The sequence below is a fragment of the Euphorbia lathyris genome, chromosome 1 (genome assembly GCF_963576675.1).
Source record: "Euphorbia lathyris chromosome 1, ddEupLath1.1, whole genome shotgun sequence".
Taxonomy (NCBI): domain Eukaryota; kingdom Viridiplantae; phylum Streptophyta; class Magnoliopsida; order Malpighiales; family Euphorbiaceae; genus Euphorbia; species Euphorbia lathyris.
Window position 1 is genome coordinate 13,537,543 of NC_088910.1, and position 13,848 is coordinate 13,551,390.

At 34.2% G+C, this 13,848-nt stretch overlaps 1 protein-coding gene across 1 annotated transcript; it reads right to left on the reverse strand.

The window, feature by feature from the left end:
* Positions 1–1,037: 1,037 nt before the first annotated feature.
* On the reverse strand, positions 1,038–9,902 carry LOC136222306 (linoleate 13S-lipoxygenase 2-1, chloroplastic-like). The gene is made up of 9 exons (XM_066009931.1): positions 9,475–9,902; positions 8,273–8,532; positions 7,082–7,319; positions 5,751–6,068; positions 4,519–4,604; positions 4,325–4,435; positions 3,888–4,189; positions 2,379–2,645; positions 1,038–1,929 (listed from the first exon to the last, which is right to left on the reverse strand). Exons 1-9 carry the CDS (start codon positions 9,821–9,823, stop codon positions 1,170–1,172), a joined length of 2,691 nt encoding a protein of 896 aa, XP_065866003.1. The 5' UTR covers positions 9,824–9,902; the 3' UTR covers positions 1,038–1,169.
* Positions 9,903–13,848: the final 3,946 nt, after the last annotated feature.

The window sequence follows — 13,848 nt, forward strand, 5'->3', positions numbered from 1 at the left end:
TGATTGAATTGAAAGGTGCTAGGCACATGTCACCTCTGTTCTCTGTTCTCAATTCGAATGAGAAACATAAACACAATTTTCTTAACCCTGATTTCATGTTTGGATTCTTGGGTCATTAATATTATGACATTTTAATAAGAGGATAGACTGTCGCTATTTCTATAATTCATAGTCGTTATTATCATATTTTAATAAGTGAATAAACGGTATTTGTTTTTATATTATACCAATTTTATTATAATATTTTAGTGAGAAAATAGACACTACTTATTTCAATATTCTACCGTTATACTATTATAACCGTTATTTCCATATGTATTGCCATTCCAAATGCTATTGTAAGTTGGTCTACTTTACGAATGTACTGATATCTAAATTTTGAATACGATAAAACATAAATTCAATAACTGAAACATGTATTTACGCAATTCAATCAAATATAAACAATTTTCCTTTTTGATGAATAAAATTGAGAACCAAAGTACATAACTATGAATGGAAATGTTTGTTCTTATTCTTTTAACATAATCAAATCAAATGCATAAAATAAATCAACTTGTTGGTACGTAATATGATATAAAAAAATCAAAGGCATAATCAATCTTCATGATGTCTGATAATAATTATATCTAGGGGACTTATCTATTAAGAAGTTTGGAGTTTTTTTAGAGGATCCAATGCATTTTACGGCACGTGTTGCTTATGTCATAAAATTCGACACATGTCACAAAAAAATTTGGGCATCCTCTAAACACTCGGTCCTGAGTTTAATAATCTCTCGTCCTAAAACCCCCATTGGGATTGCACAATTAATGTGGGGTAAAATATCATATAGTGCGAACCCAAGTGGTCTTATAGAGGATCCGATCCTCCGTAATGGTCTATAAAGTTGGCCGTCAAAATCAATTTCAAATGAGATTATTAGATTAATCTAACATAATTTTGGAAACAATTTCTGTTTATTAGGTAAACATGAAATCATAATAATTTCTGTTTATAATATGCTAATTTATTTAGTTTATATAATCTCGTAAACATGAAATCATAATAATTTCTGTTAACTAAATCAACAACAATAAGCACAAGTCTTCTTTATTCTGAAATTAAAAGAAACTAAAGGTTCATAGATATTCATGTCTCAAATAAGGCGGAAAAGTCGTTTTGAAAGTTTAGATCGAAATGCTGTATGGGACTCCTCTTCCGGTAACCCCAGGATCCGAAAACGGTTTCAAAAGCTCATAAGGAACAATTCCGGCACCATTTCTGTTCCTCAATTCGGGATTCGCATTTCTCTCATCGATTATCCCTTCCAATTCAGTCAATCTTCCATTAAACTTCTCAAAAGCAGCTTTAATCAAAGGTTCTTCAGCCCAAGCCATCTCAATATCCTTCCCCATGTACTCTTCATCAGGCGAATGGTTTGACAAAACATCTAAAACCGCCATAACTTTCATCGCCTGAACTTGCGACGGAAATGTCGTCAGAAGAATCACTTCAGGTTTCTCGGTAAAAAATTTCCAATCAAAATCACTTGGATCCTCAATCGGCATCTTCAATCTGGCAATTGTTGGTCTGTTTGGGAAGTATCCACCGTATGTATATTGACCGAAGTTCACTGCTGCGTGGTGACCGGAGGTTACCCATACAATTGTTGTGATGATGTTGATTAAATCGTCGGTGGTTTTTAGCTCCGGCCACCATGGTTTGTCTTTTTTGTCTCCATGGCCGACTGTACGAACTTCTGTCCAGAATGCCTGTAATTCTTCATCAGAGGTAACTGTGGTTGAGTCTGTATAGTAGTGATTTACATAATCTGTGACCCAAGTTTTAAGGGTGTCCCATAAAATTAGTCCGTCGCTAGCGTATGGGTAGTCTTCAATTGTTAGCTTTAGACCATGTGGTGCCGACGGATCTTCGACAGCCATTCCCCTACAAAATAAATAGATAAGAGGATACTTGTTTCAGCTTTTCAGACAAGTTTTTTTTGTATGGAAGACATCAGAAACAATAGCGTTTTCGAAACTTTGAGGGAAATCTATTTTCTCAAGATTTTCATGAAAAATCGTTTATAATATTTGATGTTTATAAAATTACTCTTCTTATTTCCACAAAATATATTGCTTATTTAACATTATTCTTATCACTATAATATTATTATTGCTACAAGAGCAAGGTTTCACTTCATTCCATAAATTATCAAAATTTTTTTGTGTGGTTATTTATATTCTTTTTATTAATTTGTATATTAAAATTTTATTGTTATAATTTATTTGGTAATTAATTTAAAACATACTCATATTATATATTTTACATAATAACAGTTACAATGTTTTGAGATGGTCGCTAACTGATATTTTGATGTAACAATATAAACTTACCGGCTAATAAGATCGTTGGGGAGTGCTTGATGATCAAATCTCCATTGCTTATCATAGATAGCAGCACTCATCTCCAAACAATATTTTCCAGGAGAAAAAGTAGACTCAATGGCCCCTCCTGCATTGATTAGAGATAGTCGAGCCAGAGCATTCATCTCCATTGTGTACCGAAAATGAGGATGAAATAGTCGGTAAATCGGATGCATTGCACTAAGTTGTCGATTTGCTGCAATTATGTACGGTTCTGTGCAAGCATGTGTTCTCAACCTGTCAAATTAATAAAAAAGAAACAATAGAATTCGCTTAATTAATGATTTAAACTCTCGATCACTTGATCTATGAGGTTAAACAGATAAAATATGACCTGAAAATGGTATTCATGTAAAGCGGCCGAGTCAGAAACAAATGGTCAGAGTGGGGAGGTGGTGTCAATGGACAAAGATCTGTTAAAAATTTATAGATTTTTTTGAGACCAAGTGTCAAAGACGAATAATTGGCGCTATTCCATCGGTAAAGACAAATCCATTAGATTATGAATAGTGAAATTACCGACAAAATTATATATGTAGTACAGATATTTTGTCCGTAAATCTTTTTTTTTTTTTTTGCTACTTATCTACGGAGTTTGGGGGTCGGCGGTTCATCTGTGACCCCGTGTCCCTCTATCCTTGTTTATGTGTGGAAGTTATTTTTAACAAATGCATGATGTAAGGCTTCCGACGTTTGGTCACTTGATCCAATAAAGAGACTCTGTACTGTGTGAAATACGTTCAACTTAAATATGAACGACGGATAATTGTGTCGCACATTCAGTCCACAATGACAAATCCATTCGATATTATGATTAGAGTGAAATTACTGACAAAATTATATATTTAGTGACAGTTATTTCCGTTATAAACATTATACTTTTTTGTTGTCTATCCCGGGGTCGAGGGGGTCCACGACCCCCTTTTTTTTTTGAAACAAAAATTCTGGGAAAAAAATTCCACGACCCCTTCATGAGCTGACATAGTCAGGATTCAGACTTTTGATCACTAGATCTAATTAAGAGACTCTGTATCATGTTTAGTATGATAAAATACACCATCGGTTATTGAAGTTTGGGGTTGGTTGCGCAGAGTCATTAAACTTCATTTCCTTTCAATAAAATCAGTGGGCTTCAAAATTGATTTCAATAAAGTCATTCAAGCTAATTTATATTTTAAAACTCAATGGAATATTAACCTGACCCAACTTTTATGGTAGTGCATGTCTAATTACGCGGTTGCAGATACTTCGAACTTTTATGGTCGACGTGGCAGTCAGGTGACACATCCTAAGCCATAAAAGAATTTAAAAGATCACATTCTTCTACGGTTGAAGTTAGTGATTTACCGAAAAGAAAATGAAAATTCAGTGACTTTTATAAAATAGACTTCAAACTTCAACAACCGTCAATACACACTAGGTAAGATCGGAAATAGTATTTATTTTCTGTGAGATCTTAAAAAGAATAGTAATTCGTACCAGTGGCTAATAAGTTGGTGATAGCCGGAATCATGTGCAAGGACATGAGCTTTAGCGAGCCTCCAAAGCCAAAAACCTGTGGAATGCCAAGAAGGCCGGAATGCGTGCTTCCATTGCGGCTTCCCATCCATGGGAGGCCGGACGAGCTCGATGGCTAGCGGCCGGAGTGTGTCTTCAGGGGTTAAGAAGAACACTGTCCGAGATCCATAGAGTGTGGTATTCTCAAGTTGTCTTACTTTGCTCACATATGGTAAAAACAAATCATGGTAGTCCAACATGAACAGCTTCTTTTCTTTCACAGCCTACAAATTAGAGCATTAATCCATTTTTAGAGGTAATCATATGCATAAACTTAGGAAGAAAGAGTTAATTTGATGCTGAATTTATTTTTTTAAACAAATTGACATGAAATTAATTATTTTTGTCATTTTGTTTACCTCTTCAACAGTCATGAACCCTCTAATCTCTTCCTCAATCATTTGTGTGGTAATTGCTGACTCTGCCGGGCCATACACTTCAGGATCAAGCTCACTCTTCAATGGCCATTCCTGCATACCAAATAGTTGAACCAAATAGATTCTAAATTTGTTCTAAACAAAAATTTTAATTCAAGTCGTGTTTTGATTAGTACCGTGATCAATCGTATGCTCAGTGGATTTAGACCCGCAAGTGTCTGTCGACCGAATTCTTCGTCTCTAAACCAAGAGAATCTATCTCCTGAAAATCAATTAAACTCATACATTTGACATCAAATTAGTAGTAGAGTTAGGGTTTTGAATTACTTAGGGTGAAATTGCAGAATCTCGAAACTCTTTTTTAGGTGGAGGAATGCCTGAAATTTTGGGTGAATTTCGGTTAAGGGTGACAATAAAACTGGATTACTCGAAATCCTTGGGGATTCAAACCCATCGGAAGAGAATCCCCAAAAATATCCAGGGATAGGGACAAGAGCCGAAGAAATTTTGCCTCCAAAACCAAAACAAGGAGGAGAGTGTAGGCAGGAGAAGACATTTTGCCATACGACAAAAGGGAGATGGGACATGGTACTATCCCCCGAACTATAGAAATCCTGGCGCTATCCCCCACAATCAGGGGCGGAGACAGGGGCCGGGGGCCGGGCCCTTCCGGCTGCCGGAATCAACATGGTCACCAGTAGTTTCTGCTCACTGTCTCCAAAAAAAATTAAGGTGTTGTGGTGTTCCGATCCTCCTGTTTCTAAGAAATTTCGATCGGGTGCTGAATTAGCAGGTTCTTTCTAAATCCAAAATTTCAATTTTTTCTTGGTTTCTTAGGTTCTATCTAAATCCAAATTTCTAATTTTTTTAGTCTGTTAGGCCCTAATTAAATCCAAATTTCTAATATTTTTTTCCGTGTTAGACCTTCTTAAATCTAAATTTTTAAATTTTTTGGCCTATTAGGACCCCTAAATCCGAATTTTTTCTATTAGACACCGATTTAGGAAAAAAAATTACACATCATGTGTAAAATCGGACCCCCAACCAAACAATCAATGTATTTGCCACTGTCCCCAATAATCAAAAGTAATAATAAGAAAGTAGATATTGATTGTGATGAAATTCAAACACTTCAACTTTTGTTGCAATATTTGCTCTATTTAATTTTGGGGACTCGAACTCCCAGTCACGCATATCGACCTGCATGGGACGAGCATGGGAACGAAAATAGAGATTCCCAAATCCATCCCTAGGACCGAAATGAAGAATGCATCTCCGCCTCCGCCCTGCCCAGTTACCACCCCTAGTTTTAGTGTCCGTGCACTCCCTTATCTGCCTCATTAAAGTGACATCAAAAGTTCCAATTTTGTTGAATAATTGTGTGTAAATTAACGTAACTAATTCTTACTCTCCATTGTTTCAGGAGTCTCAAAAGACAAGACACTTTTGGTTTGATCCTTGACTTTCTTGATGAAATTCGGTAGGATAACTTTCGCGCCATTTTGGTTAAGCGGAGGCAAGTTAATTCCTTCGTTGAACAACGAATCAATGGCTGTGAAGTAAGGAAATCCAAGATTTGTGTCAACAATGCTTGTCTCTATTGATGGAAGAACTGCATGCAACACACTGTAAACTGTCTTCGCTGAGAAAGTTTGTTGCTTTACTTCCGAGAACTCTTCATCACGAGGCACGTACATAGTGCTGCTCCTCGACTCTGAGTTCGGATCTGTTCAAACACAAAATTGTACCTCTTAATCAGTGGTAGCGGTGGAATCAGTACCAAATACTCGGGATTTAGGGACAAAAAATTAGTAAGAGCCACCAACTTTTTATTACACATCAGCGACAGAATTTAGCGTCGCCAATTTAACATTATATCTTGTCACAAAATCTGAAAGTAATAACAAAATTACAACTGCGAGATAAAAATCCGTTGGTAAATATGTATTTTTTTATTATTATCTCCTGAAATCGCCTCTGTACAAGAGTCCATAAAAATTAGGGATAAGGTGCAAAAATACCCATAACGTTTACAACTAGGAGCAATTTTACCCCTATCGTCTAAAATACTGCAATTTTACCGCTAAGAGCAATTTTACCCCAACATTGGCAAGTTGGGACAATTTTACACATCATTATAAGATACAGATATTTTGTTTTTTATTCTGCATATCCGTTGTTTGTAAAAAAAGGATTTAATATTTGTTTGTGATTTAATAATAGAATTGTACATTAAATTTTAAAATTTGACGAAATATTTGAATTTTTTTGTCCAACCCGTGCAAAATACAGTATATTTTTAATTTTTATTTTATTTTTTTCACGTATAATTATATGTTTGTGATTTGTTACTATATGAGAAGATTCATTACCGAGAATTTAATTTAATGAATTATTTCTCAAATTGATCCAATTTATCAACGTTAGGGGTAGAATTACTCTTAGCTGCCAATGTTATGGGTAAAATTGCATCATTTCAGACATTAAGGGTAAAATTACTCCTACTGCTAAATGTTAGGTACTTTTACACCTTATCCCTGAAAATTAGGAACTGTCATTATAAAGTTAAAAAATTTAACTTATCATCCATATTGGTTAAGATTTCACAAATTTCAGTAACTTAGTAACCAATGTTACCAAATGATAAGTTATTGGATAAATCAACTAATATTTATGAGTAACAACAAACAGTAAATAGCAACCGTCGAATCAAACAGATTGTAAGCAAAAAAATTCAACCTGTCTTGCATCTAGGCCTTCCGGTTCGGCAACGCCTAGGGTAAGGGAGTTCTTTTCCACCAAGAACTGGTCTTTTAAGGTTTTGGTCAGAATCAGGGTTGCCGACATCATTGTAAACGTCGTAGTCGTATATCCTTTCACCTGCCTTCCGCTCTCCTTCGCCGGTTCCTCTTAATTGTGCAAGCTCTTGCTTCCTTGCCTTCTTCAATCCATCCGGTGTGTTTGACGGCAAGTAGGACTGTTTCACAATGCTTAATTTGAATCAATAACAATGATTGAACTAGTGATAATGTTCAATTTAACGCCGAATCCAATGGTAGTTTAGATAATTAATCGGTTTGCTATTGTTTAAACTTTAATTAGTTAACTAATTTTTGTTTAAACTCGAAATCTAAATTAAATGATTCCAATTTTAATTTATCAGTTCAATATCATGTGATATACATTACAGTGTTATAATTTAGGGTAGAGTCTAACAAAACTAATATCCTTTCACATTTTTGTCAAATTGGTATCTGAAAAAAAATTGTCTAACCAGGACTTAGGTTTTTGTTTTGTTAAATACGATGATTGTTTAGTTTGTCGCTATAAAAATTACCAGTAACGATCTCAACATGAAAAATTTCATGAATTAAAGTTGTTTAGTAACACATTTAATGTGGAACTAAATTTTTTATTTTCCAAAATTATCATTTTCGAAGCTTTTCTCTCCTTATCAAACAGCAACTAAATGACCCCAAAAATTAAAAAGTTGAAGAATTAAAGTTACTTGTAATATATTCAAATCTTTGAATTTTTTAATTTTAAGGCGTCAACACTCATTTTAATTTTGAAGTACTTATTTTTAGTAAAGCGAAAAACATCAACCACCTTCTGGTCACAGATTTGGACTTTACCCTATAATTTATTAATTTGTATAAATAATAGCAACCATATAAATAATTTATTATAATGTAATATTGAAGAAATTGAATAGCAATTACCTTGTAGTACTCTTATAGTACCATATAATGTCTTATTTAACAAAGAATAGTGTTTGTACTCTTACAGTACCATATATATATATCTCATAATTCATATGCATAAGACAAAAAACATTATACATGAACTGATTAAATAGAAGAAAGTGAATGATAATAACCTTAGCAGTAAAACTGATATTTAAATACAACAAAGTGAATAATAATTTACCTTAGCAGTAAAAAAGAGGCGTTTTTGCTTGCTCTTAGATTGAACCCAAGAATTGCAAACAAATTTCTGAGTGCTAATGATACCAACAAGTTGTATACTCTTGATGAACATCTCAGAATGGTGCTCATTTTCAACATAAATCGCTCCTACCTCCCCGAAACCCGATGGCAGTTCAAGATCTGCTTCGTAGGTTACCTCCTGTCCTTCCTCGTCTTTCTTGTGCGCATACCCCGTTACTTTGGGCTTTTCCATTCCCGTTTCTTCGAGGAACAAAAAAAAATACATTAGATCTTATTAATTGGTTCGAGTTAGAAAGTAACTAAATAATAAGTTTTGTCTAACACAGGGGCGGAACTAAGGATCCATCGACCCCGATTCTAGGAGAAACTAAGAAAAATTTAAATTTACCGACGGAATACTCTGTCGCTAAAATAAAACTTCGGGCTAATTTCGCCATTTAGGCAAATTCGGTAGTACAACGCAATTAGGGACGGCTTTTCCCTCCGTCATTCTTAATCACAACAAATCTGTGTTCCCTTACTAGTCTAAATTAGGGATGTAAACGGGACGGGACGGGCAATGCGCATTTCCCATCCGTGTCCCAGACTAGTCGGGGATTCACCATCCCCATCCCCGCGAGCTAAACGGGGACAAACTGATCTCCATCCCTGTCCCACGCGGATCCCCATTCCCCTTTTACATATGTTCAAAAAACGTTATTCATATTCCTCATTCACCACTGGAAATCACTATTTATGTTTAAAAATCAGTAAAGGCAAAAACGTTTAAAGATACAGTGGCTAATAATACCAAGTATTAACAACCATTCTCAAACTTTTCAAATGAAAAAAAACTAAAAATTAAAAACAACTAATCACCTAATTAAAATGTACATAAATCATAAAAAAAAATCAATTATTACGGCAAGGATCCTCATCGGGGATTAACGGGGCGGTAACCGGGATCCCCACTGGGTGACGATATCTTTCCCCATCCCCGTCATGTGGGACAAAATTATCCGCATCCACATCGAAATATCCGCCCCATTTGCTTATAAAAGTTAATTGTTCCCTTATACTTTAAAAACATTTTATTTACTCCTTAAACTTGTTTAGTCTCTCAAATTAAAACCCAATTTGAAATAATTAAAATAATGTGCATTTCACATTAAAACCATTTGACCTAAAAGGTTAAGAACGTACGTGTATCGAGATCCGAGCTAACGAGCTCAAGCGAAAGGGATTTGCCGAGCAAGTCAGTGATTTGATCAAGACGATGGTCAATCCCTATGCTAGACAATAATCCTTCAACTGTTTTATTCACAGTAACTAAAACTTTCACTTTAGTTGACTTCTTCTGCTCTAAGTTGAAATTTAATAATTTAGCTTTGATATTTCCGGCCCGGACTGACTTTGTTTTGGCCGGAAATAATGATGAGGACTTGGGAAAGACAGAGAGATGAGTGTGGCTATTTCCATGGATGAAAGGTTTTGGTAACACCAAGAGAGGAGTTGAGGTTTGAAAATGTTGATGAAGCTGTGGCCTCAACATGATTATTGTTCTCAAATGAGATTTTCTTAATTTGGACAAGAATTGTTTGATTTAAGGAAATTGATGTTTACTTGAGAGAGAGAGATGAAGAAGATGTAATACTAGGTTACTAACTATGTGTTTATATAGAAGTTTGAAAAGGATATAAGATGTGAACACTTCTATCACATGTGTAAGTTTGATTTTAGTTTTGTTTTATGTTGTAGAAAATGGTAATAACAGTAAAATTCAGTTCGGTCGTATAAAAAAATAATGGTTTAATCGAGTTTTGGATTTTTTTATTGGAATATTCAGTCTTATTCAAGAATTTTTAGCATATTTTGTTAGTAAAGTGGAAATATAAAATGTAAAAAATTGTTTCTAATTGAAGTTAATGGTAGAATTCAATTTAGTTCTTAAGAAAAGTTAATCTTCAATAATCCAATTCTATAGATCTTTTATCTTTTTGTTTAAGTATTCCGACCGAAACAACTTAAAAGAAGAGGAACCCAACTAATCATGCTGAGCTGTTATTTCTCTGTTTGGATATTCTAAAAGGATGTCCGCATCAAATCCTAATTAGATTAATATTTAATGAGTAACCTCGAATTTAATTCAAAAAAAATTGTTATCATGATCGAGCAAACTCATTTGGCTTTGTGTCTTGTTCATATTACATGTAATTTTACTACTTTAATAACGATCACATCTTAAATATGAGAGTATACAATAATAATGTTAAATATTTTAGTAATTTTCAGATTATGAGGTTAATTCCTAGGGATCCAAAACCTATTTACCAAACCCTCTGGTTTTTTACATTTATTAATCATGATATATAAAAATATTGAAGGTTTTTGTTGATTAAATGTACTTTTATTACCTATTAAGGATAACATTTAAAAAATATAGAATGATATAATAATAATTTTAAATATTTATGTTGAATTCAGTTAGCAATCAACTCTAACCTGAAACACGTATTTATATGTCAGTTTCGAGTCTGTTAAAAAATACTCATTGCCAAACTATAAACTTTATAGACAAATTGGATCCATTATCGGCGAAAATATAGGACCAAATACACAAAGGTAACTCAACTTATTTTATTTCAATAGAATTATTGAATTATTTTTTATTTTAATAAAATCATTGCGATAGGAAAAGTTACTAAAATAGTGACATGACTGTGAATTTGAAAAAAAAAATTCTTTTATATATAACAATCACATGGTAGACACGTATGTACCACATGACAATAAAAAAAGTATAATTTCATACTGCCACGTGTCAGTTTCAAACAATCACTACAAGAAATCACTCTTTTTGTGGGGAAAATCAAGTGGAGAGAAATTATTCACCACAAACGTGAATAGATTTGTGGGGAACAAATTTTTCGCCACTGATCTTGAGATTTCAGTGGGGCATTTATGGTTTCTCCACATAAAATGGTATATAAGTGGGGATCTAATATTTTCGACATAAAAAAAATATATATCAAGTGGTGAGTATATATCAATACGTGTCCCCATAACATATATATCAATTGTGACGAAAGTTTCATCACACAATGTCACTCATCAATGGCGAAATATATATTCCCCATAATATATGTACCGATTATGGCGAATTTTTCGTCACACGATTTCTCTTATCAGTGGCGAAATACTATTTTCGCCACAAACTATGGGTTTTTATGACGAATTTGTTTCCCATAAAAAAAATATCAAACCGAATGAAATATCATATTTGTTGGGAAATATATGATATGAGTGAGGATATATGTTACGCCACAATATAATACCCAATTGTGGGGAAAATGTGGATCGCTACAAATACCTATTGTGTCGCCTATAGGATGACGAATTGAGGACGAACTCTGGTTTCTCCACTAAGTACTTTTATGGCGAAAAAATAGTATTTAGTGGCGAAATATTTTCCCACAAAATGAACGACTTCTTGTAGTGAATGGAATTAAGTAAATGTAAAATATAATTTTTATTTGTTTGTTCTCATGTGGCTTTATTTCATATGTAAAAGTGAGTCATTTTCAACATGATTACCATGTCACTATTTCAGCGATTGTTTATGTCTAAAATACTCATAATGATTTAATTAATATAAAAAGAAAAGTCCAATAGTTTTATTAAAATAAAATGGAGTTCAATCATCTTTAGCGTGTCATTGCTTTTAACTAGATACTATAAGAGTCTCCCATTCTCCTATTTAGACAATAATAACAATCATATTCAGACAATAATACATATTTATCATTACTTCCTTTATACTCTCCCTCAACCTGATTAGATAGTGGAGCAACTATCAATTTATACCGAAGAAACAAAAAAAAGGGCCTCTAACTTGCGAGTGTCGCCAGGCTATATTCCACGATTCAATAGGACCTTCCAAAACTCGAACAAACGGTAGTACACAGGTTCTAAACTTATTGTGATACAATCAAGTAAACTTTTACTACTATAGAGTAAAAAAATTATACATGTTTTAATATTATTTAGGCTTTAAAGAATCAAATAATTGATATTTTAGTCTTAATATCCAATTGATTTTTTTAATATAGATTGAAGGTTAAATTAAAGAAATCGTAAAATATTTTTTTGATTTTGGGTAAACAAAGGTACTTAGTGAACTAAATATTAATACATACCGTATAATTGTTAATGCAATATTTTTTGCTTATCATCTATTAAAATATATTTTAAATTTTTTTACCTACAACTTGTTTTTTTATTAAAGAGGGCCCTTCCTTAAATTATCAAGACTTGTCCTGAATAACATGGTGCAATACCATTACCTGTAATTGGTGCATTTGGAAACATTCGTGACTTTTTTTTCTTTGAACCAACGGAAGCTATAGATTTGGATTTTCCATTTCTTTTTTTTTTATTTCAAAAAGTTAAGGTAAGGGTAGGTCTACCCACTCCCAAGGTCAGGGCAAACCACAGACCTCGATGAGGGTTTACAGTGGAATTTACAGATCACCTATTAATGAAGGATAAATTTTGATGGAATGGGGAATCGAACCTCAAACCTTTCAAGCAGAGGTTCAACGCCTTTCGATTTTTAATCTTTTGTGATTTTTTTTATAGGAAAGGGAAAGAAAAAACCCCACAAACTAACCCGGGATTAGCCTAGGAAAGCTAACTCCCAACATATCATCCGAAAGCAATGAAGTAAGGAAGTCCGGAGGAGAAGAGAATGTTGAGACTCTCAACGTCCTCACATGGCCCTCAGCAGCAAGGCGGTCTGCCACCCTATTCTGCTCCCTGAAAACATGATCAAACTTGATGGTGTCGAATGAAGCACACAATCTTTTGATCTCTTTAATTAAGTTATGGCTTGCCAAACACATAGCCTTATTATCAGATATCATTTTGACCGCTTCAAGGTTGTCAGCTTCCACGAGCAGTCTTTTCAAACCCAGACTTTTAGCGATCCTAAGCCTCGAGAAGATCCCCTAGAGTTCAGCAGTAAAGGAAGAACCCACCCCTAGATTCTGAGTAAAGCCAGACACCCAAGTACCACCAGCCTCTCTCAAAATCCCTCCAGCCACAATTCTGTCATCCACAAGACACGAGCCATCAGTATTTAACTTAACTAACCCTTCCCCCGATCTACTCCAACTAAAAACATGCTCAACAGTTCTTCGGCCAGTACTAGATAAAATATCATCCTTAAAGCTATTAATAATATTATTAATTTCTTAGAGAAGAAATCAAGCAGGTTAGGAATAACAGTGGCTCCTTCTCCAAAGATATCAGCATTCCTCCACCGCCAAAGCTGGTGACAGACAACAGCAAAGAGGATAGCACCATGCTCCATCGCATGTAATAACAAACCTTTAGCACCATCTATAAACCAATCATGATCCGAATAGGCAAAGAAATCAGGTAGCATATGGACCGGAAGAACTTTCCTCCACACATTTTTGCTCTTCGCACAATCCCTAAGAACATGGCAGATGGTTTCCGCCTGAACTCTACATCTACGACAAGTATCCACCTCCACTAAATGGTGCCTTTTCCTTT